Source organism: Chiloscyllium punctatum, chromosome 10, assembly GCF_047496795.1.
Source record: "Chiloscyllium punctatum isolate Juve2018m chromosome 10, sChiPun1.3, whole genome shotgun sequence".
Taxonomy (NCBI): Eukaryota; Metazoa; Chordata; class Chondrichthyes; order Orectolobiformes; family Hemiscylliidae; genus Chiloscyllium; species Chiloscyllium punctatum.
Genome location: NC_092748.1, coordinates 55367202 through 55392963, shown reverse-complemented (window position 1 = coordinate 55392963; position 25762 = coordinate 55367202). Strand labels below are relative to the sequence as shown.

The 25762-nt window shown below is 42.2% G+C and overlaps 1 protein-coding gene across 5 annotated transcripts in view; it reads right to left on the bottom strand.

Moving 5' to 3' along the window:
• Nucleotides 1-25762, bottom strand: part of chn1 (chimerin 1) — a 236366-nt gene that overhangs the window by 22242 nt on the left and 188362 nt on the right. For all 5 annotated transcript variants that reach the window (XM_072579176.1, XM_072579175.1, XM_072579178.1 and 2 more), the window contains 2 exons: nt 18870-18947; nt 736-873 (listed from right to left, as the gene is read on the bottom strand). In XM_072579176.1, the coding sequence (XP_072435277.1) occupies nt 736-873; nt 18870-18947 (216 nt within the window). The remainder of the gene's footprint in view (nt 1-735; nt 874-18869; nt 18948-25762) is intronic.

The window sequence follows — 25762 nt, the reverse complement described above, 5'->3', positions numbered from 1 at the left end:
CAGCTTCCTGACTTGAAACAATGCTTCACCCTGACAACCTGAAGTACCCTGGAAGCAAATACCCACCCTATAAACCACATTTGATCTGATGAAATCCTCTCAATCTGTTGGCCCAATACTCACCACTGCTCCCCTTCCCCACAATGCTTGCCTGATTCCCTCGGACCCGACTGGCCTGACCTCTCCCTTAGTCCACCCAAACCCTTTCACCCACTGGATACAAGATTGCTGACTCTGCTGCTGCCATAATGGACACTCCTCTATACTAAATACTCATTTGTTTACCTGCACCCCACCCAAATGGCACCATGACCCCTCACCAACCTGGCCCACTAATCCCCTTATCCACTTATGCTTAAATACTACCTTTCACAGGAGCTGTCAAAGTATTTGACTGCTTTCCTGGACAGTTAAATCACAAACATGACATACTTACTGTTGCAAGAGGAATCTTTGCTTCCATACTGATTCTCTTCACTACTGGTTTTGTGCATTCCTCGTAAGAGGAAGCTCCATTCCAGGAATATCCATTGCAGGAGATATCCAAAGTTAAATGGGTGATTTTTAACCCAGTTAGGGTTGAAATAGAGTTTCCAACACTGAACAGAATATCTACACTGTTACTGACAAATGGTGGGACTTAGCAAGTTTAACAATATTTAAATACATTTTAAATATATTATAAATAACTCAATAATATGAATATTTGATAAAAAATAAAATCAATATACTCACGTGCAGCTTCAATAAATTTTGGGTAGGCATCATATGTAATAAGTGGAATGGGCAAATCTCTGAAGTACAGTTTAAGTGCACCTGTGATTATATTTATATCTTCATAAATATTTACCGAAATATCTGCTTTCTCACCATCTAGAACACAAACATTTACAAATAATCAATGCAAAACATTTTCAGCACAATATAATGATGACATTCTTGCATTATATTCAATAAGTTTAATATAAAATAGTAAACCTATTTTAATTTTTCCATTTCTTTAATGTCTTCACATAAATCCTCCTACAAGGAAAGCATGGCAGACTACACTGGAGATATAATGATGATCATCAAGAATGTTAGACAGCATCCTGAAAAGTAAGACATTTGCTTCAATCACATGTACTATACATGAATTGTATCAAAGTTAGAACATAAGAAACAGGAGCAGGAATAAGTTATTTATGCTTTAAGCCTGCTAATTACTGATCTTCTGCATCAACTACACCTTCCCGTTCCATTTCCATCCCCTAATTTCCTTTGTGCCCAAAATCCATTAATCTATATGGTGAATTTACTCAAGTACCGAATATGTTTCGCTTGGGGCAATGTAGAATTCGGAGTTGTCCTTCTCCTTTGAATAGATGCTCCTCATTTCCTGAACAGCTGACTTCTTATTCTGAAACTGTGACCTCTAGTTCCAGACTTCCCAATCAGCAAGCATTCTCTGAGCATCTACTTACTCGACTGAGTCCATTTAGAATTTTATGATTCAGTTAGGTCACTCATTCTTCTAAGGTTTGGGGAATATAGGCCTACTCTATTTAATCTTTCACTGCTGAATAATCATGCAGGAATCAGCCTGGTGAATCATTGCTGCACTCTCTCTAGAGCAATCATATCCTTCCTTTGGTAAAGAAACCAAAATTCTACATTGTAGTTGAGGTATAATCTCATTAAGGCCTTATATAATAAAGTAAGGCAGCTTGTTTCTTCCACTTCAATTCCTTTGTAATAAAACTTAACATACGATTATCTTCCAAACAGCCTGCTGATACTGAATTAGAAGAGTTTTTTTTAATATAACAATCAACAGAGCTTTTAATTATAGATTTTTACGAATTAAAATTTCACCATGTCATGTTGGAATTGGAATTCCCCAGAATATTGGCCATTCAGGATTGCTAGTCCTGTGACATTACCACTGTGCCACTACCTTAGCCAATAACTTCTAATATCAATGGTGCAGTTACAGAGGAACTAGTGGAGGCTGGCTCAGGACCATGCAACGCAGTGGCCAGAAAATCAACAGGGAGAGGCTGCAGAAAGTTTGGTTTTCATGGGATGTCAGTTTCACTGGTTGAACCGGCACTTGTTGCCCATCTTTAATTGCCTCCTTCTTAGTGAACCAACTGTGTTTGTATAACAATTAACAGTTGTCCCTACATCTTGCTCAGATAGGAATGCTCCTTCCAGAATGTCATCCTGCAAAACAAGACTTCTCACCTTTCCTGGTTGGTTTGAAGGAGAATTTACACAAAGAGCTTATGCCCAAAACTTTGATTGCCCTACTCCTCGGATGCTGCCTGACCTGCTGTGCTTTTCCAGTACCACACTCTCTACTCTGATCTCCAGCATGGTGTCTTTGACACATTAGGCCGCTCGTATGCACCGAGACGCAATGATGGTATCAGCGGTAAGTTTTCTACAGAAATCAAAAAGTGCAAATGTCTCCAGACCAATAGCCAGACTGATGCTTCCAATTTGCAGGAAATGAATACCTATCTAGATACCCTGTAAATGTGGTGCCTAGACTTTCAACCTTGAGAGATAGCGATTGGAGTGGTGACTTCCTGCTGGTCTGTGCTAAATGATTTGCAGTGCTGTTCATCCAGACACAGCTAATAGGCTGGCCACTTCATGATCATGTGTGACCAGCTGTCCCAACCCCAGTGTAAAGTGTTGCTCACTTCCAGTTCTGACACCAACAATTCCACCATTAATGGAAGACTCCTTTATTACAGTGTTTTTATCCATTCACTCAAGCCATCTATATCCCTTTGCAGTTTTGTTGCACCCTATTCACAGCTTATATTTCCAGCTAATTTTGTATCATCAGCAAATTTATATTACACTTAGTCCTCTCATTGAAGTAATTGATGCAGATAAAAAGCTGAGGCCCAAGCACTGATCCTTGTGATACCCATTGGTTGCAGTCTGCCAGCTTAAAAATTGTTTATGTATATCTATTCTGTTTTGTCTGTTGTGAATCCTTAATTTTGGCTGAAGGGATGTACTATACATGCTTATGACAAAATGGGCCATGTCTGCTCACACAAAATGGCTGACAGACAAAAAGGCAACCTGTCTTAGCTCTAAGATATGAGGTGGCTGACAGGAGATAAATAAGACTAACAGTCTGTTCCAGCCTTTAATTAAAGAAAATGACACCTTTGAACAAAGTTACACCATTCCTACGAGTACACCATTTCAGACAGTATTGATATGGGCATGTCTGTAAAATAGACAAGTGACTAATCTTAGCCTTCATTAAAGGTAAAAAAAAATTGCCCCAGTGAATGGATGAACACCAGGTACAGAATAAGCCCAGTCACCTCTTTAAGTCATTATCAGAACAACAGTTAAAAAGTTATTTTGTAGTTATTTCTTTAAAATGAATTAGTCTGCAATAGGTTCTTGTTAGAAATTCCCTAAGGGATTATGAGGATAGTTCTTAGCATTAAAAAAAAACCAATGCTTAATAAAAGTATTAAAGGTCTTTCACATCTAGGTCTAATAAAAGTATTTAGACCTAGATGTGAAAGTTAATTAGCTTCAGGAAATATCATCATGTGCCCTGAACAAAATAGATCCCCTTCACTGTTTTGATCACACAGCATTGCTCTTTGATGTGAAGGGCACTGCTTGTCACTGACCACTTGGGTGTTTTCCTATCTTCCTGGTGGTGGAAATCGAATAAAGATTCGTGCACCTTGTATTTCTCACTGTGTCTCACACCTACACACACACACACACACACACACACACACACATTAAAAAAAGAAAAAAAGATAGATTGCTTACAGCCCATTAATCACAAAATACTAAGAGTAGGAAAAGCTGTATTTAACCTTACACTTTATAACTAACTTCCTAACAAAAATCAATATTACAAATCTTATAGCAACTAGTTAAAACTAACTTCTGTATTTTTGCACACATAATTAGGACTGTGGGTAATATAAGAGGAATAACTGAATTTATTAATAACTGAATTAAAGACAGCACAAGATACAATAAATAATAGAATTCAAACTGTTTCTATAGATAAAGCCAGCCTGAGAAGGAGTGTAGCAATTAACTTTGGAATGTGAATGAACAGGTTGCATAGAAAGATCCCAAAGACTAGATATTATATAGTGCCTGGTAAACATAATGGAACCATGAGAACCTGAGGCTATTCTAAGGATGCTGATCATTGATTAGGTGTTTTACCGGAGGGAAGGACTGTAACCAAGTTGTGTGTGATCATTTAATACAGAAATATATAAAAGTACTGCTTTTTGCTGGGCAAGTTACAGTGTGTCATTGATCTATCTTCTGATCTGAACTAAAGAATAAATGAATAACTGAATTTGTATGTTGAGGCCAGGCTCGGGGGAAGATCCTTTGGCCCTCTCCCTGCATTAACCAGTTTCTACATGAATAAAGTTCCACTCGCCTGAGTTCTGCTTGTCTCCTGTGTTTTCACTCTGCTTTTCTCTTACACTGGCCAATATACTGCCTCCAATACTAAGAGCTCTAATTTTGGATAAGAATCTCTTTATAAATTTGAAATTTATAACTATCTGCCTTCACTGGTTCTCCATATCCACTCTATCATCCATCCCCTTGCAGCCATGTAAATATGTAACTGTAGAGGCCAATCCTTGAGTGGCAATCTGTTCTAGAGCTGACACAGATGCCTAGCACTGGGCTGAGGTTGACAGATTTCTTTTCTTCCAACAGTTCTTAGTTTCCAATGCTATTTGCTCACTTTCTTTTGTCTTCTGTTTTTTCCATGCCCTGACAGATTATTTGCTGCGAGGCAGAAAGACCAGCAGCAAGGATATCTAATGCATTGACTCCAATGTTGGTCGACATGAGGTTTTGCTTACAGATATCCCAGTCCACAGATGTAGACAACTTATTGGTCTTGTGTCATTAGCAAACTTGCCATAGAGCATGTTACTTTGGAGATGTGGCTGTCATCCACTCTGCTCACATGACCCAACCAACGGAGTTACCACTGATAGAAAAGAGAAAACATGCACACTTATGTACTTCTATATTCAGTACTCTGTCTTGCCGTAATGTGCTTTTTAAAAAAAAATCATTCATGGGACGAGGGTGTCACGGGCTAGGCCAGCATTTCTTTCTCAACCCAGAGGCTAGTTAAGAATCAGCCAAATTGCTGTGGGTATGTAGTCATGTAGGAGAGACAATGGAGATCAGGTAAGGATGGCAATTTTCTTCCCTGAAGAGCATTAGTGGACCAGATGGGTTTTCCTGACAATCAAAAATGGTTTTATGGTCATCATTAGACTCTTGATTCCAGATTTTTCTTCAATTTAAATTCCACCATCTACCATGGTGGGATGTGAACACCAGTCCCTAAGACATTACCTGGGTCTCTGGAGTAAGCTCCTTGGATGCTGCCTGAACTGCTGTGCTCTTCCAGCACCACTAATCCAGAATTTGGTTTTCAGCATCTGCAGTTATTGTTTTTACCTCTCTAGAGTAACAGCCCAGTGATAATACCACTAGGCCATGGCCTCCTGTGCTTAATATTCACCTCAGGCAGTGGAGGTGTTACCTGTACAACTGCTCCTCTTGACTTGCCTAAATTGTCTATGTTTTGTTGGTGAGAGCCGAAGCCTGGTATACACAGAGCTTTGTATTTTCAGTTAGCTTTTTGTTGAACTTCTCAACTTTAACATGACAGCTGTACCATGGCTATCCTGGTACTGGTTTTGGCATCTAGTGACAGGTAACTTGTAATTACTGGCCCAAGGACTGTGAAGCTGTCCAGAGTGAGGTTTTTGATGCTGATGGAAACCGGAGTCTCCATATTCTGGCCCTTAAATACTTTGGACTTTGGTAACCGATTTGTCTGTCCAAACCCCCTACAGAACCAGGAGAACCTATCTATAATCTATTGCAAATGAACCTTAGCACGAAATGCCAGTGCAGTGCCATCAGCAAACAGCAATTCACAGACTAGGTCATAATACAATTGGACCTAGGCATGCAGTCTTGCCAAGATTAACATTTTAATATCAGCTCAGGCACCCAGGTAGACGGCAACATTTGTGTTGCTGAAAATGTATACTAGCAGCATAGATAAAAGAAAATGTTACCATAAGGAGCTAGTGCCAGATCATACTTCCGTTTCATCCCACAACTGATCCTGAGAACTGATTTTGCTCTAAAATAATTGACAAAACATGTTCTGATTGAAATAGAAATGATATCTAGAAATCCAGACAGGCAGTTACTTCTGCAGCAGTTTAAGGAGCCTGTCTCTGCTAAGACGATCAAAGGCCTTGGTGAGGACTTTGAAGACAATGCATATTTCATGGTATATTTCCGAAGTGATAAAACCATACTAACTGTTGATTTTCAGCCGTGAAGCTACACTGATTCAGGATTAATACTTGCTGCCAGGACTGGCAATCTGGCCAGAGCATTATGAGCAAACATCTTCACTATTTAACAAGATGATGTCTTAATAACTGTTGCAGTTAGTGTGATCTTGTTTGTCTAGAGGCATAAATGTTCATGAAGATGCTTCAGCAGTGCCAGTTTTCTTGTTTTGACTATTTCAGATGGAATGCCACAGTTTCTCGGGGATTTACTGTTGGAAAGGTGGTCAGTGGCTTTGTTCAGCTCCAAAGTGTTGGGCTTGCTGTTTAACTCCTTCATGACAGGCAAATCTGGAATGAGGCTGAAAGCTTCTTCAGTGACAACATTCTCCATTAGTGTAATGAATTCAGTGTAATGCACCACTCACCTTTCCATCTGCTTGCTAGGTTCTGTGCTGATCATTTTTGTTGGTCTTCAAGAGGGCTGATTTGCTTGCTGCCAGGCTTACTGTTTTCTTGATTTCTTTATACACCCCTCCAGCATTCTCTGACTCAGCAGCTGGTTGTATGTTGTTGCAGTTTCAACCAGTGCTAAGCAGTCTGCTGAAACATGACTGTGGCAGCTCTGAGAGCATTGACAATAGACAATAGGTGCAGGAGTAGGCCATTCTGCCCTTCGAGCCTGCACCACCATTCAATATGATCATGGCTGATCCTCCTTAATCAGTATCCTGTTCCTGCCTTATCTCCATAACCCTTGATTCCACAATCCTTGAGAGCTCTATCCAACTCTTTCTTAAATGAATCCAGAGACTGGGCCTCCACTGCCCTCTGGGGAAGAGCATTCCACACAGCCACCACTCTCTGGGTAAAGAAGTTTCTCCGCATCTCTGTCCTAAATGGTCTACCCCGTATTTTTAAGATGTGTCCTCTGGTTCGGCACTCATCCATCAGCGGAAACATATTTCCTGCCTCCAGAGTGTTTAATCCTTTAATAATCTGATATGTCTCAATCAGATCCCCTCTCAGTCTTCTAAACTCAAGGGTATACAAGCCCAGTCGCTCCAGTCTTTCAGTGTAAGGTAATCCCGCCATTCCAGGAATTGGCCTCATGAACCTACGCTGCACTCCCTCAATAGCCAGAATGTCTTTCCTCAAATTTGGAGACCAGAACTGCACACAGTACTCCAGGGCCCTGTACAGCTGCAGAGGAACCTCTTTGCTTCTATACTCAATCCCTCTTGTTATGAAGGCCAGCATGCTATTAGCCTTCTTCACAACCTGCTGTACCTGCATGCTTACCTTCATTGACTCGTGTACAAGAACACCCAGATCTCTCTGTATTGCCCCTTTACCGAAATTGATTCCATTTAGGTAGTAATCTGCCTTCCTGTTCTTGCCACCAAAGTGGATAACCATACATTTATCCACATTAAACTGCATCTGCCATGCATCTGACCACTCACCTAACTTGTCCAGGTCACCATGTAATCTCCTAACATCCTCCTCACATTTCACCCTGCCACCCAGCTTAGTATCATCAGCAAATTTGCTAATGTTATTACTAATACCATCTTCTATATCATTAACATATATTGTAAAAAGCTGCGGTCCCAGTACTGATCCCTGCGGTACCCCACTGGTCACTGCCTGCCATTCCAAAATGGAGTCGTTTATCACTACTCTTTGTTTCCTATCAGCCAACCAAGTTTCAATCCAAATTAGTACTTTGCCCCGAATACCATGCGCCTTAATTTTGCTCACTAACCTCCTATGTGGGACTTTATCAAAAGCTTTCTGAAAGTCCAGGTACACTACATCTACTCGATCTCCCTCGTCCATCTTCAGGGTTACATCCTCAAAAAATTCCAGAAGATTAGTCAAGCATGATTTCCCCTTCATAAATCCATGCTGACTCTGACCTATCCTGTTACTATCCAGATGTGTCGTAATTTCATCCTTTATAATAGACTCCACATCTTTCCCTCCACTGAGGTCAGACTAACTGGTCTATAATTTCCTGCTTTCTCTCTCCCACCTTTCTTAAAAAGTGATATGACATTAACCATTCTCCAATCCCGAATCTATCGAACTCTGGAAAATAATCACCAACGCATCCACGATTTCTCGAGCCACCTCCTTCAGTACCCTGGGATGTAGACCATCAGCCCCGGGGACTTATCAATCTTCAGACCTAACAGTCTCTCCAACACCAATTCCTGGCAAATATAAATTCCCTGTGGTTTAGGTCCTTCAGCCACTGTTACCTCAGGGAGATTGCTTGTGTCTTCCCCAGTGAACACAGATTTGAAGTACCAATTCAATTCTTCTGCCATTGCTTTGTTCCCTGTAATATATTCCCCTGTTTTTTCTTCAAGGGCCCAATTTTAGTCTTCACCATTTTTTTGCCTTTCACATACCTAAAAAAACTTTTACTATCCTCCTTTATATTATTGGCCAGTTTACCTTCGTACTTCATTTTTTCTCTGCGTAGTTCCTTCTTAGTAATCCTCTGTTGTTCTTTAAAAGCTTCCCAGTCCTCCGTTTGCCCACTTATCTTTGCTATGTTATACTTTTTCTCTTTTAACTTTATATGTTTCTTAACTTCCCTCAGCAGCCACGGCCACCCATGCCTCCTCCTAGGATCTTTCTTCCTTTTTGGAATGAACTGATCCTGCAACTTCTGCATTATACACAGAAGTGTATGCAGTCCATGAGGGCTCTTCTCTTGACCACAGTAACTGACTTCATTTCAGTCCAATAAGGCTCAAACAAGAGAACATTCTTCTGATCTCCTTTCCCTTATGCAGTCAGTGTAGATTTATAGCTGGTGCTATGCAGATGATCCCACCTTGACACTGCATTCTGGCTTTGGATGTTGTCCAAAAGAGTCCGATCAAGGAAGCTGAGGAACTTGTTGAGTTTTTTCTGGTCAGCGGTACAGTAAATTTGAGGAGAACCCTTCTTTTTTAGAGTGGTACTGTTTCTTTGGTTGAATTCGGACCTTGCTACACAACAGGGAGTGGTCAGTGTCACTGACAACACTATATAATTATGACTGGTGATGACACTGTTGAATCTGGTACATGTGATAATATGTTCTAACTGGGAGAAAGTGAGGACTGCAGTTACTGGGGGTCAAGAGTCAAAATGTGTGGCGCTGGAAAAGCATAGCAGGTCAGGCAGCATCTGAGGAGCAGGAGAATTGATGCTTTGGGCATAAGCCCTTCATCAGGAATGTGGGGATGTTGCTGAGAGATTAATAGGAGGGTGGGGGTGGGGCTTATGCCCGAAACGTTGACTCTCCTGCTCCTCCGATGCTGCCTGACTGGCTGTGCTTTTCCAGCATCACACTTTCGACACTGCATTCTAACTGGTACCAGTAGTGTGATCTTGGATGTCTCCAGGACATTGTGAGGCATCACTCAGTGTAGAAGTAGCTATTTATTACATACTCCATAGGAATCAACATAACACCAGCAATGACCGTTCATTTTTGTCATCCTGTCAATCCCCTGAAACCCTGTACAGTTTGGTCAAGCTACATAATCTGTACCAACTCTTGCACTGAAGTTGTCTCGAAGGTACAGTTCCACAGTGCTAGGAATTTTGTTAATAGCTTGGTCAGATGCCCTGCATAACTGATGCTGGACATTAGGGGTAGAAGTGAGCTTTGTAATTAGTTTATCAATCACAGTCATCCTGTGTACATTGTGAAATGGCAGAAGGTAATTGGTACATTCACGATGTATGGTCTTAACATTTCAGTTTACAATGTGAAAGACAAATATCCTCTTTGCTGAGTTTTCTTGGATAGATCAACGCCCACCTGTTGAGGGTTGACTCTATAAGGTCCAAGTACCCAATTAAAGCAAGCAGACATCTAACTGATTGAGGACTATTTAGCTTCAGCCAGGCAGTAGCTAACCAACAATATGTGATGATCTCTCCCAGAAATTAGTTTAATTATACTTTATGCTAATTGAACAAAAGCTTTTATTGAGAGCCTCCCAGCTCCCTTCCACATTCTGCTGCAAGAATTGACAGAAAGCCACATTGCAGTTGATCAATTACTGTGGGCGTTGAATCCTTTAGTTGTCTTCTCCCCTGCAACACCTACAAGGCAGCGGAACTATTTGACCAGAGCTGGATGTCAGATTTGTGGGCACCAGGGCTTAACCGTATGCCAGTGGGCCAGTAAGGCATGCCATCCAACTACCAGATTCTCTCTGAGATTAGCCAGAATCTGTGAGGTACTCAGTTTAGGTTTGTTGTCATGGGAAATGCTACGTACAACTTGCTGATTAGGAAGCTACGTCATTTGAGATATGTTGACACACTTGGCACTCTTTTTTCGGTTATACTGCTAGCCAGTGGTAAGAACTTAAAGCATGAGGTAACAAGCACACTAACCATTAGACACTACCACTAAACGAACACATCTGAAACACCATACCAGAGACGTGTAATTTATGTACGGATATAATGCAAAACTGGATTAAACTAGTTCTCTTATCAATTTATATACGAGTTAGTTTATCTATAATGTGACAATTTGGCAAGAGATGGAATTACTGATGCTCTAGCCGAATTAATTTGAGTAGGAGAAGCTTCTCGCTAACCAACTGAGGAACTTGTGAATGTTCTTTCTATGAGAAATAGACTTAAAATCCAAATCTATAGGAAAATGCATTGTACATATGGATGGACTGACCCTTAACGACTGACCCTCAACTGGTATTATCAGGAGACTGGTGGGACTGCCCACATGACTGACAATCTTTTAGTGCGAATGTGGGGTGGCTATAGATGTTTTTCACCGCTAACAATAACATTGAAGACCTTGACAATCCACCATTCATCCAGTTGTGAGGAAAAGGAAAAGGAAAAGTACCATATTTTTGACTGAAGCAGGCACAGAAAATCATAAAATCTAGGAGCTAATCAAGCCCACTCCACCATTCAATAAGATCATGGCTGTCCTTCTACTTCAACAAAATTTTAAGACACAAAATCCAAACCTTTTAATATTTCTAGAATATTGTAGAATTATTTGTAGAAATCTATCAGTCTTGAACATACTCAGCCAGTGAGCATTCACATCCTTCTGGCACAGAATTCCAAAGATTAATCAAACTTAATCAAATTAAGATGTATAATGACTTGGCCGCTTGGATTCAGAACTGGTTTCTGGATTAGTGGTGCTAGAAGAGCACAGCAGTTCAGGCAGCATCCAAGGAGCAGTAAAATCGACGTTTCGGGCAAAAGCCCTTCATCAGGATTAAAGGCAGAGAGCCTGAAGCATGGAGAGGTAAGCTAGAGGAGGGTGGGGGTGGGGAGAAAGTAGCATAGAGTACAATAGGTAAGTGGGGGGAGGGGATGAAGGTGATAGGTCGGGGGGGGAGGGTGGAATGGATAGGTGGAAAAGAAGATAGGCAGGTAGGACAAGTCAGGACAAGTCACGGGGACAGTGCTGAGCTGGAAGTTTGGGACTGGGGTGAGGTGGGTGAAGGGGAAATGAGGAAACTGTTGAAGTCCATATTGATGCCCTGGGGTTGAAGTGTTCCGAGGTGGAAGATGAGGCATTCTTCCTCCAGGCGTCTGGTAGTGAGGGAACGGCGATGAAGGAGGCCCAAGACCTCCATATCCTCATCAGAGTGGGAAGGAGAGTTGAAATGTTGGGCCACAGGGCAGTGGGGTTGATTAGTGCGGGTGTCCCGGAGATGTTGCCTAAAGCGCTCTGCTAGGAGGTGTCCAGTCTCCCTAATGTAGAGGAGACCGCATCGGGAGCAACGGATACAATAAATGATATTAGTGGATGTGCAGGTAAAACTTTGATGGATGTGGAAGGCTCCTTTAGGGCCTTGGATAGAGGTGAGGGAGAAGGTATGGGCACAGGTTTTGCAGTTCCTGCGGTGGCAGGGGAAGGTGCCAGGATGGGAGGGTGGGTTGTAGGGGGGCGTGGACCTGACCAGGTAGTCACGGAGGGAACGGACTTTGCAGAAGGCGGAAAAGCGTGGGGAGGGATATATATCACTGGTGGTGGGGTCTTTTTGGAGGTGGCGGAAATGTCGGCAGATGATTTGGTTTATGCGAAGGTTGGTGGGGTGGAAGGTGAGCACCAGGGGCGTTCTGTCCTTGTTACGGTTGTAGGGGTAGGGTCTGAGAGCGGAGGTGCGGGATGTAGACGAGATGCGTTGGAGGGCATCTTTAACCACTTGGGAAGGGAAATTGCGGTCTCTAAAGAAGGAGTCCATCTGGTGTGTTCTTTGGTGGAACTAGTCCTCCTGGGAGCAGATACGGCGGAGGCGGAGGAATTGGGAATACGGGATGGCATTTTTGCAAGAGGTAGGATGGGAAGAGGTGTAATCCAGGTAGCTGTGGGAGTTGGTGGGTTTGTAAAAAATGTCAGTATCAAGTCAGTCGTCATTAATGGAGATGGAGAGGTCCAGGGAGGGGAGGGAGGCGTCAGAGATGGTCCAGGTAAATTTAAGGTCAGGGTGGAATGTGTTGGTGAAGTTGATGAGTTGCTCAACCCCCTCGCGGGAGCATGAGGTGGTGCCTACGCAGTCATCAATGTAGCGGAGGAAGAGGTGGGGAGTGGTGCCGGTGTAATTACGGAAGATCGACTGTTCTACATAGCCAACAAAGAGAGAGGCATAGCTGGGGCCCATACGTGTGCCCATGGCTACCCCTTTGGTCTGGAGGAAGTGGGAGAATTCGAAGGAGAAATTGTTAAAGGTGAGGACCAGTTCAGCCAAACGAATGAGAGTGTCGGTGGAAGGGTACTGTTGGTGACGTCAGGAGAGGAAAAAACGGAGGGCTTGGAGGCCCTGGTCATGGCGAATGGAGGTGTAGAGGGATTGGATATCTATGGTGAAGATGAGGCGTTGGGGGCCGGGGAAACGGAAGTCTTGGAGGAGGTGGAGGGCGTGGGTGGTGTCTTGAACGTATGTGGGGAGCTCATGGACTAGGGGGAATAGGACAGTGGCGAGGTAGGTAGAGATGAGTTCAGTGGGGCAGGAGCATGCTGAGACAATGGGTCGGCCAGGGTGGTCAGGCTTGTGGATCTTGGGAAGGAGGTAGAACCGGGCAGTGCGGGGTTCCTGGACTATGAGGTTGGAAGCTGTGGGTGGGAGATCTCCTGAGGTTATGAGGTTCTGTATGGGCTGGGAGATGATGGTTTGGTGATGGGGGGTGGGATCATGGTCAAGGGGGCAGTAGGAAGAGGTGTCCTCGAGTTGGCATTTGGCTTCAGCAGTATAGAGGTCAGTGCGCCAGACTACCACTGCGCCCCCTTTATCTGCTGGCTTGATGGTGAGGTTGGGATTGGAGCAGATGGATTGGAGGGCTGCGTGTTGTGAGGGTGAGAGGTTGGAGTGAGGGAGGGGGGTAGACAGGTTGAGGCGGTTAATGTCCTGGCGACATTTGGAAATGAAGAGGTCGAGGGCAGGTAATAGGCCAGCGTGGGGTGTCCAGGTGGATGGCGTGTGTTGGAGGTGGGCGAAGGGGTCCGCAGAAGGTGGGCGGGAGTCCTAATTGTGAAAGTAACCTCGGAGGCGGAGGAAGAAGTGTTCGACATCACGGGGTGTATTAAAATCATTGATGTGTGGGCGGAGGGAGATGAAGGTGAGGCATTTGCTGAGAACTGATCCTTCGTCCTCAGTGAGGGGAAGGTCTGGAGAAATGGTGAAAACTCGGCAGGGCTGGTAGCTGGGATCTGGTGTGGGTGTGGAGCTGGGAGTGGGGGTGGAGCCTGTAACTGAAGTGGGTGTGATGGTTGGGGGAATGGGGGTGGAGTCATGAGCAGGGATACTGTTCCCCTCATGGTTCTGAGGGGCGGGGATGGTGACAGTGGGATCTGTGGGGGGCGTGTAAGCAGAATGCAGGTGAGTAGCGTTGGTGGGAGTGGAAGTGGTGGCAGACACGACAGTAGGGGTGGCGGAAGTCACTGAGTGTGTGACATCAGCGATAATGTGAGGGGCGGAAGTGATGTCACGTGTGATGCATGAGGAATTGTGAGGGGCAGAAGTGGCTGTGGGAATGGCCATGGTGAGGGCGGAAGTGACATCATCAATCAGCGTGGGGGTGGCTGCTGCACCAGCTGCATGGCTAATGGCATCCGAGCAGTTGCAGAGGCCGGGGGAATCTTCTGGAGTGATTAAGGAGCGCTGGTTATGGAGGTGTTTTTGAATCTGTAGTCTGTCCTGTTTGTCCTGTTCGGGTCCGAACTCTGCTGGTTTAAAGGTGGTCTGGAGTCCGTGTGGGATGAGTTGGTTACGGAGGCAGGCACTGAGGAAGCAAATGTGGCTGTGGTAGCGAGTTTGTTTCAGGACATGGTTGAAGAGTTTCAGGGCAGAGGAAATGACCTGGGAGTTGCAGTGGGAGAGGGACTCCCTGAGATTCTTGTAGAGAGAGGAGGAAAACTTCTTCAAGGCAGGCATGCTTGCAAGAGGATTCGCGGTAGGGTTAAAATCAACGAGGTAAAAACAATGACTGCATATGCTGGAAACCAGATTCTGGATTAATGGTGCTGGAAAAGCACAGCAGTTCAGGCAGTCAAGGCATAGAAGGTAGTGGTGAAGGGTACTTTTCCGGCTAGATGTCTATGACTAGTGGTGTTCCTCAGGGATCTGTACCGGGACTTCTACTATATATATTACATGACTTGAAAGAAAATGTAGATGAATGGGTTAGTAGGCTTGCAGACTTTACAAAAATTGGTGGAGTTTTCAATAGCATAGAAGGTTGTCAAAGGATACAGTGGGATATAGATCAGTTGCAGATATGGGTGAAGAAATGACAGATGGAGTTTAATCTGGGTAAGTGGGAGGTGCTGCACTTCGACAGATCAACTGTTAAGGAAAAGTATAGTTAATGGCAGGACCATGAACAGTACAGTACAGAGGGATCTTGGGTTCAAGTTAATAGTTCCCCGAAAGTGGCCTCTCAAGTGATAGGGTGGTATAAGCATGCTTGCCTTTTCTGGTCAGGGAATTGAGTACAAGAGTCAGGATGTTATGTTGCAGCTTTATAAAACTTTGGTTAGACCACACTTAGGGTATTGCCACGTTATAGGAAGGATGTGGAGGCTTTGAAGAGGGTGCAAAAGAAGTTTACTAGGATGCTGCCTGGATTAGAGGGTATGAGCTATAATAGGTCTAGAAAAAACTCTGGTTATTTTCTCTTGAGTAGCGGTAGCTGAGGGGAGACTTGATAGAAGTCTGTAAAATCATAAGATGCACAGATAGGGTTAACAGTCAGAATCTTTTTCCCCCAGAGTCTAAAACAAGGGAGCATGCATTTATGATGAGAAGGGAAAAGTTCAAAGGAGATGAGAGGGGCAAGATTTTTTTTACATAGAGAGTGGTAGGAGTCTGTAACACACTGCTGGGATGGTGATGGTAGATACAAAGGGGCGTTTAAGGGGCTTTTAGATAATCACATGAACATGCAAGCAGTGGAGGAATATGGATCAAGGGATTAGTTTAATTTGGCACCATGCTCGGCACAACATCCTGGGCTCTGCTGTACAGTTCTGTGTTCGATGTAAGCTTTCAAAACTCTCATCTCAATCCTAAATGACCTGTTCATTTTTCTGAGACAGTGTCTCCTGATTTCAGACACTTCCAGCCAGGGGAAACACCCTATTTGCATCCACATTAGAGAGTGTGGTACTGGAAAAGCCTAACCAGTCAGGCAGCATCCTAGGTTATAGAGAGAAGAGGACATTGTCTTCAAGGTTCGGTATCCTTGGAAGAGGCTTCACAATAAAGGTTATAATCTACACTGCTGGTCCCTGTAGAATTTTATAGGTTTGAATGAGATCATCTTTCAGTCTTCTAAAATCTCAAGAAAATGCTCAAAACTTTGCTTGTAAATGGTAGAGGGAGCTGGTTTGAAGCTGTTGTGCAGGAGTCTTGGCGAGTTACTGCAGTGCATCTTGCAGATGGTAGTCACACTGCAGTTACTATGTGTCAGTGGTGCATGGAAAAATCATTCAAGATGGCGGATTGGTTGTCAATTAAATAGTCTGCTTGATCTTGGATGGTGTCAAGGTTCTTGAATGTTGGTGTAATTGCATTAATCCAGGCAAGTGGAAAGTATTCACACTCCTTACTTGTGGTCTGTTAATAGTGGAAACACATTGGGGAGGTAGGTGGGGAGTTATTCACTACAGAATTGCTAGCTTCTGATCTGCTCTTATAGCCAAAGCCACACTACCAAAATGGCTAATCCAGGTGAGTTTCCATAGGATGTTGACAACAGAATTCTGTGATGACATTGACCTTTAGATTCAAGCAATGATGGTTAGATTGTCCCCTGATGTGGATGGTGATTGCTTTGTACTTGTGTAGCATGTAGCTTAGTTGTCACTTATCAGCCCAACCTTGGATGTTTTCAGGTCTTGCTGCATAAGGATACATAGTGCTTCTATATCTGAGGTGCTGTGAATGTTGCTGAACATTGTGCAATTTCTGATCTTATAAACGTCATTGATGAAGCAGCTGAAGATGGACAGGTCTCGGACACGACCTTGAATAACTCTTAACAGCACACCTTGGAGTTGAGATGATTGACCTCCTAGTATCACAACCATCTTCCTATATGTTATACTTAACACTCCATTCAGTGGGAGATTTCCCGTACCCTTGATTCTGATTGACTCCAGTATTGTTGGGTGTCTTGATGGTGTACTTGATTAAATATCACCTTGATGACAAGGACAGACACTCTTACCTCAACTCTGGAATTCAGATGTTTTGTTCATGTTTGAACCAAGGTTGCAATTAGGTCAGAAGATGAGTGGCCCTGGCAGCAGCCAAACATCAGTGAGCAGGTTATTCCTTTGCAGGTACCACTTGAGAGGATGGCAGAGTATGTGAATAGGTTGACAGGATATTTGGGATGGAAGCTGGTGGGCATTTTTAACAGCAGTCATTGAGGCCAGCCTTTTAAACAGCATACTTCCAAACCTGCCAGTCCCTGGGGGGTCTCTGTATTGCTTACAGGTGTGGAGGGTTTAATTCCCATTAACACCTGCAGTCTGGAACCAAAGTTACCAACGATCAAGGCATTTTGATTTATGGACTTGAGAATTTCCTTGCTTGGGAGTGAACACTTTTTGTTTATTCCTTCCTTTCTGCATACCTTTAGAACCTTCTTGCAATGTTTGTTTATCTTTTGCTATTTTATGCTGAGATTTACTTTTCTTGATCAATCTCTTGCTAATCTTTTGCCAAATTCTAGAATCTTTCCAATTTTATGACTGCACTTATTGGTAACTATAATTTTCCCCCTGATCTATTTTTGAACTCTCATGTTAGTCATTATCGCATAAGCATTATTTTTCCTTAAGAGCAATCACAACTGTTGCAAATAATAATTGATCCATTAAGCACATTAATTAACTTGTCCCTCATACCTACATGGTCTGCTTTGTTCAGATTTAGTACCATTGTTTTGGATTTAAATGTATTGCTTTCAAGCTCAATACAGAATTCCAACAAAATTGCACTGCTCCATTTAGGTCCCTTTGATACAAGGCCATTCATGAACCCCTTTCCACGGCACAATGCTGGATCTAAAAGAGGCTTTTGCTGAATTCATTCTTTGACATATTGATTGACAAAATTGATTGGACAGCACAGTGGTTAGCCCTGCTGTCTCACAGTGCCAGGGACGCAGGTTCAATTCCAGCCTTAGGTGATTGTACAAACTCCACACATTCTTCCCATGTCTGCGTAGATTTCAGTTGGGTGCTATGGTCTCCTCCCACAGTGCAGGTTAGGTGGATTGTCATGCCAAATTGTCTCAAAAAATGTGGCACTGAAAAAGCACAGCAGGTCAGGCAGCATCTGAGGAGCAGGATGCTAAATTGTCTGTAGCATCTAGGGATGCGTAGGCAAGGTGAATTAGCCATGGTAAATATGGGGTTACGGGGATAGGGCAGAGGGCTGGGTACAGGTGGGATATACTTTAAAGGGTTGGCACAGACTAAATGTGCTGAACAGCTTCTTTCTGCACTGTAGGAATTCTGTGATTCAATCAAAACTACCTTCTATCCATTCACATACAAACTGATGTGCATTTTGGGAAGGAGAGTCTTGTAAGAATATTTTCTTACAAATATTAGGTCACTGATATGAAGTTATATAACATAAAGATGGTGAAAACCTGCAGTGTTGCAAGTTCATGTCTTTCTATGACAAAGAACCAACTATTCCACTCAAATAGAAATTTTTTGGGAACAAAATATTAAAAGAGGGTTTCTAAGTATATGATTTTGCAGCTTTAATAAGATATTCTGCTTTTGGTTAGAAGTATTAGTATCTGATATCCTTGAACAAAGTAAAGAAATCTGACTTTTCAGTCTCCATTAGAAGTATCAGCTTCTTTTTCAGCCACCATTCACTCCAATTAGATTTCTTCGCATCTAATTTATGTGATTACAAGTAAAATATTCAAAATTTGTCAATTAATTTGTTAGTTTTACAAAAATGCCATAAATGAAACTGTACATACCTCTGTCAAATGCCAGTTTGACATCTTCGATTAGATCACTAAACCCTGATACTCTGTACAAACCTTCAGACATTAGACCTACGAAACAAAATTTTAATAAAAATTATTTTTCAGGAACAACAATTTATATTTATATACTGTTTTTAATTGATGTTGATGTTGTTCATAACAGCATTATAAAACAAAATATGAAAATGAGCCACATATGGAGATATTAGATTGCCAAAGGTTTGGTCAAAGAGGCATATTTCAAAAGATGAAAGTGAGGTCGAGTGGCAGAGAAGTTTAAGGAGGAATACCAGATCTTGGTGACCAGGCCACTGAGTCACAGTCACCATTGGTACAGCAATTATAATTCAGAAATTCTCAAGTGGGCCATCATAGAAGAGTGCAGGTATTTCAGACTTGCTTGACTGGCAGTCAATGAAAATAAAGAACACTGGGTGGTATAGAATAGAACTTGGAGTGAGCTCAGAGCTGAGTTTACATAGGGTAGAATGTGGGAGTCCAACCAGGTGCACTGGAGTAGTTGAGTCAAGAGATAAAGATGACATGCATGAGGGCTTCATAAGCAGATGAGGAGAGACAGGGCTGTAGCTGAGTGATGTTACAGAGTTACAAAAAAAATTAAAAATTACCCCAAAGGAATTGAGTCTTAGATATTAAAAATGGTACTTTGATCAACACCTTCCATTCAAAAATGCATTTGAAGTCAGCTAGCAATTGTTTTAACGACACTTGTTTTTCTAATACTTGTAGAGGGGCTATGAATAGGGCTTAATAATATTAAACTTAACTAATGTTGTTGTGCTTACTTCTACTTCTAAATGATTGTACAAAGATACAATTTTTGGGGGATCCAAGATGGCGGCGACCCAGCAAGTATGAGTCTGTAGTGCTCCTCCCAAGACTTGGGTAAAGTGGGTCACTCACCAAATCATTTATAATAGCTGTTTAATTTAATTAGTTGTTTAATATTAAATTTAAACAATCTAATATTTAGTAAAAATGACCAAAGGGAAGGGAGCCCGCAGCTCTCAACAAGCAGGACCCCCTCCCCCACCCACTCCCTCTTCAGCTGCAGCAGGGGCATCCACAGCCGCCCCGGGGGACTTACCTACAGTAACAAGCCTTGTGGAGATGATCTCCAAACTGGACGCGAAGATCGACGCTTTTATCGAGGAGTCTCGAAATCGATGGGACTCACTCTCGGCCGCGCTGCAGAAGCATGACCGAGACATCCAGGAAATCGAGCGCCAAGTCAGAGGGGAGGAGCTAAAGGCCGCGACCTCCGAAACTACAGCTCAATCGACCGTGGATTGGGTCCGGACTCTCGAACAGCGAGTCCGGACCTTAGAGAATCACATTGACGACCACGATAATCGAGGTCATTGGAAAAATATTCATTTGCTGGGCCTTCCCGAATGGGAAGAGGAAGGCCAGCTTACAGTGTTTCTCAAGCAGTGGCTGCCACAGCTTTTAAATCTGGAAGCTGGATCAGGCCAGGTAAGGGTAGAATGGGCCTACCGGGTCACAATACGCGGGCCCGGCTCGAACCAGCGCCCACACCCTGTCCTGATCCGGCTGCAGAGCTATAGGGAGAGGCAGATACTCCTCGAAGCTTCTAGAAATCTTGGAAAAGACCCCCAAGCTATGATCTATAAAGGACCCAAGATCATGTTATTCCAGGACTTTTCCCCAGCTCTGGTCCGAAAGAGGAAGGCATTCGACGAGGCGAAGAAGCGTTTAAGGGACTTAAATATTCAGTACTCCTTATGCTACCCAGCGACGCTACGCTTTAACCATGAAGGATCCGTGTATAACTTCGGATCACCAGAAAAGGCTAAGGAATTCTTGGACTCTCTTAGATAAATTGTAAGAGATAATGGATGTTGGTTTACCTTTCCCCCAACTTTGGTTTATATCCCCCCTTTTTTTCTTTTTTCTTACCTTACTGTTTAATATTATCATGGGGGGGGTGGGGAGAGGGATTTGATTTTCTCCCCCCCCCCCCCCCCCCCCCCCCCCCTTGGGGTTGTTTTCTTTTATTATTTTATGTATATATGTGGGTATGTATGTATATGTATGTAGAATATATATATATATAAGCTGGGGGGTTTGGTTAATGTTGGTGAGGGGAGGTGGATACCTTATTCTATTTTACCTCTGTCTTTAGGAGCGGGGTTGTTTCTCCCTTGTTATTTTGTATTATTATATTTAATTATTATTTGTTGAGGTTGTAATTTTATGGTTATATGTTTTTATATGGTATTAACATTACCAAATATATCCAGGTGTTGGTGTGGGCGGGGGTAGGGTGCTCACTGTTAACTCTAGCTTTGTATTATATCTGAATTCTCCTCGTTTTATTGAGGAGCACCTGGGTCAAGGGTGGGGCATTGGTTGGGAGAGGATATGATGGACTTTTGGAGAGGAAGTGACACCCCCTGGGAACAAGGGGGAAAATCTCCACTTAGGTACGTTTTATTTTTTTTTATTTAGAAATAGTTTTTTATTATATTGTTGTGAGTGTATTAGAGAGCCTTTATTTTTGTAAATTTTATATGCTCTATGCTCGGGATGTTCTGGATAGGGTTTCCCCTCCCGAGGGGTCTTGGATTTGCCCAGATGATTATGGTTGATCAGTCGGTTAAAGTGGTGCACCTGGAATGTCGAGGGGAGTAATTCGCCAGTCAAAAGGAAGAAAATATTATCAAATCTTAAGAAAGAAAGAGTTGATATAGCTCTCCTATAGGAGACACACCTGTCGGATAAAGAACACTTGAAATTACGACAGGCCTTTGATCAGGCCTTTTTTCTTCTTTTAGCTCAAAAAGCAGGGGAGTTGTTATTCTTGTTCGGAAGAATTTCCTTTTCAAAATCCTAAATCAGATAAAAGATGAATCTGGACGATATATTTTGATCAAAGCCCTCATAAATGGAGAGGAATATGGCATTTTAAATTTGTACTGCCCTCCGGCACACCCCTTTAAATTTGTAATGGAAGCCTTTTCAAAATTGATGGCTTTTGGTGCCCTTCATACAATTATAGGGGGAGACTTTAATTGTATTATGGATCCGGAAATAGATAGGATTCCCAAGAGTACTGTAGGAGTATCTCCCAGATCTAGACAATTGGTGGATCTGAACAAAGAATTAGGATTAGAAGATGTATGGAGATGTCTTCATCCACAGGGCAGAGATTTTTCTTTTTATTCCAATCCACATAAATGCCATACAAGAATTGATATGTTTTTTGCCCCCTTGATTTTTTAAAATTCCATATTATCCTGTAAAATAGGTAGTATAGTAATTTCTGACCACGCTGCTGTATATATGGAAACTAAGGCGAGGAACAATGGGACATCCCCTCGGCATTGGCGTATGGACCCCTTCCTAATGAAAGATAGTAAATTTGTAAAGTACTTCTCTCAAGAATTTAAAACTTTTTTAGAAATTAATTCAGGTACGGCTTTGATGGGAGACCATCAAAGCTTACACGCGAGGTTTGATCATCTCCTACTCAGCGACCCAGAAAAAATTGAAGGGAGAACAACAGCGTCTGCTTGAAGCTCGTTTAAAAGCAGCTGAAACAGCATACACTGATAGACCTTCTATTATTAAATTGCAAAGGATTACGGCTCTTAGGACAGCTCTAAACACTATGCTTACTCAAACGGCTAAGAGGGAAATATTATTTGCAAAACAAAGGTGATATGAATATGGCGACAAACTGGGTAGATACTTAGCATTTCTTGCAAAGAAAAAAAAGGGCCCTCAGACTATTACATCTATCAAGGAAAGTACGGGTATTTTGACTCATGATCATAAAAAGATTAATGCGATCTTTAGAGAATTTTATTCTGAGTTATATAAATTGCAGGATTGTGAAGATAGGACAAGGAGGATGCAGTCATTTTTAAAAAATTTGACCTTTCCGGGCCTAACTCCGGAACAGGTATCGGTCCTAAATGCTCCTCTAACAGTCCAAGAAATACTTGATGCAATTAGGCAACTTCGGAGCGGTAAGGCTCCGGCTCCAGATGGTTTTCAAGCTGAGTTCTATAAAGAATTTACAGAAATATTGGCTGGTCCACTTATGGACATGTATATAGTCAGGGCTGTCTCCCGCCTTCGCTGAAAGAGGCAAATATCTCTCTTATCCTTAAAAAAGGAAAGGATCCAGAAGATTATACATCATACAGACCAATATCCTTGCTAAATGTAGATTTTAAAATCCTTTCTAAAACGTTAGCACTGAGACTAGAAAGGGTACTGCCACATATTATAAAGGAGGATCAGACGGGGTTTATTAAGGGCTGTAGATCATCCAATAATATTAGAAGGGTATTGAATATGATTCAAGCCTGTCATCAGGGAAAGATACCAGGAGTAGTAGTTTCATTAGATGCGGAAAAGGCATTTGATAGGGTTGAATGGTCATATTTGTTTTACACATTGGAAAGGTTTGGCGTTGGACTGGTGTTTACCAAATGGATTAGGGTCGTATAGCTTCAGTGTGGGTAGGAGCTGCCGTTAGGGATGTCCTCTCTCGCCATTGTTATTTACGCTAATAATTGAATCACTAGCAGAAGCTATACGAGCTGATCCTAATATAATGGCCCCGAGGATTGGTACAGGTAAACATAAAATTACCCTTTATGCAGATGATGTTCTTTTATTCCTCAGTAATCCTCTGATGTCCGTACCTCGCCTAATCCAAATTATTAATACATTTAGCGCATTCTCAGGCTATAAAATTAATTTTTCAAAATCGGAGGCTATGCCAATGGGTGGTCTTGCTATGACACCCCACTTAGTGGACGGATCCCTTTTTCCCTTTCGTTGGTCCCTGAAAGACTTCTTATATTTAGGCATTTTTAATACCCCAGTATTTGGTCAGTTGTATAAGGCTAATTTTGTGCATTTACTGGAAAGGATAAGGCAGGACCTCCAGCGATGGGGAGACCTTCCAATTTCGTGGTTGGGTAGGATAGCACTAATTAAAATGAATGTCCTGCCCCGTCTCCTATATCCTATGAGAATGCTTTCGGTGATGCTGCCGAGGATGGCTCTACGTAAATTATATGGCTGGTTGGGTTCCTTTATCTGGAATCATAGACGGCCCCTCATTAAGCTGAAGAAGCTACAGCTTCCACAGACAAGGGGAGGACTGGACTTCCCAGATTTTAGGAAATATCAGTTAAGTTCCCTATTAGGTTACATAGCTGATTGGGTCTTGTCTGATCCACAATCAATCTGGTTGGACATCGAGGCCTCTCAAGTAAAATACCCACTTATTAACCTTGTATTTTCAGACAAGAGGAAAATCATTACAGATCACTGTAAAAACCCTATAATACTAAACACAATTAAGGCTTGGAATATAATGCGGCAAATAAGGGTAATTCACATAAAACATCTCCCTATGCACCAATAGTGGGAGCATGGGGATTCCAACCGGGGTTTACAGATGCCACTTTTAAACTCTGGAGATCCAGGGGTATCTCATGTCTCGGGGACCTACTTAAGGATGGGGTCCTTATGTCTTTTGAACAGCTGCGTCCGAAATTCGGATTACCTAATGGAGACCTCTTTTGATACTTCCAAATTCGAGACTATATACAGAAGAAGACTATGTTATTAGATAGTCTTTATAAATCAGATAGAGAATGTAGTGTCCTACGACCAGTGGGGGTATCTTCCGTCAGTACTATTTATCATTTACTACATGATGAAGTATTGGGAGATATGGACAATCTGCTTAAAACATGGGATCAGGAATTGGGACTAAAAATCTCTATAGAAACGTGGAATGATATTTGGGAAAACGCTAGAAGAATCACCATCTATAACAGAACTCAGGCTATCCAGCTGAAGATACTTCATAGGGCCCATATAACACCGGTTCGATTGGCAAAAGTTAAGGCAGGAGTATCTCCAATGTGTCCCAAATGCAAAATAGAGGTGGGCACTCTTGTACATTGCCTATGGACCTGTCATAAGATCTGTAGATATTGGACTAAAGTAGCAAGTACCCTGTCAGAAATTTTAGGAACGGAAATTAAAGTGGACCCTGTATCTCTCCTTTTGGGCTTTTCGAACTTTCCCTCCCTGGACATGTACGGGAAGAGACTATTTTCTATTCTTTCTTTCTGTGCAAGGAAAAATATTTTGGTGAACTGGGGGGCTGAGGGGCCCCCCTGGACTTTCAAATTGGCACAGATTAATTATGGAATGTATTCCCCTTGACATTCTTACAAATATGGTGCACCGAAAGACCGAATTATTTTATAAAATATGGCAGCCCTTCTTGAATTACATAAATTCAGATATTTCGGCTCTCCTAACAAGGGCTTTTATTTAATTGAGATTACAAACCTGGCTGGTCCGGGGCCCTTAGGAGAGGAATCCCGCACGAATACGGGTTTTATTACATCTGATGTTAACACATTCCAAGCATGTAAGAGATTTAAATATACACTCTGGTAAGTTGTAGGTTAGATTAGTAGACAGTTGAGGTTTGTTTTTTTTTCTTTTTCGGTATTTTTTTTCTTTTGTTAAATTTTGGCTATTGTATATTTGATTTAATTGTATATCAATGTTTGTATTTGAGAGTTTTGCTTATTTTTGTAAACTTGTAAAAATGTTAAATTTCTAATAAAAATATCTATTAAAAAAAATACAATTTAACGCTAATTTAAAAAATATTTACACTCAAAGACTTGAACAACTAAGTGTTAAAAATTGGAAATCCAGTTGTGTTGCCACATCAATAAATAAAATGAAAGTAAAGTCAAATATACAAGAATAATTTGAAAATACGTTTTCAAAGGCCTGGCTAAATTTCTGAAGTCTCTTTTTAAGGTAATTAGTTGTTGTTGGCTCTACAT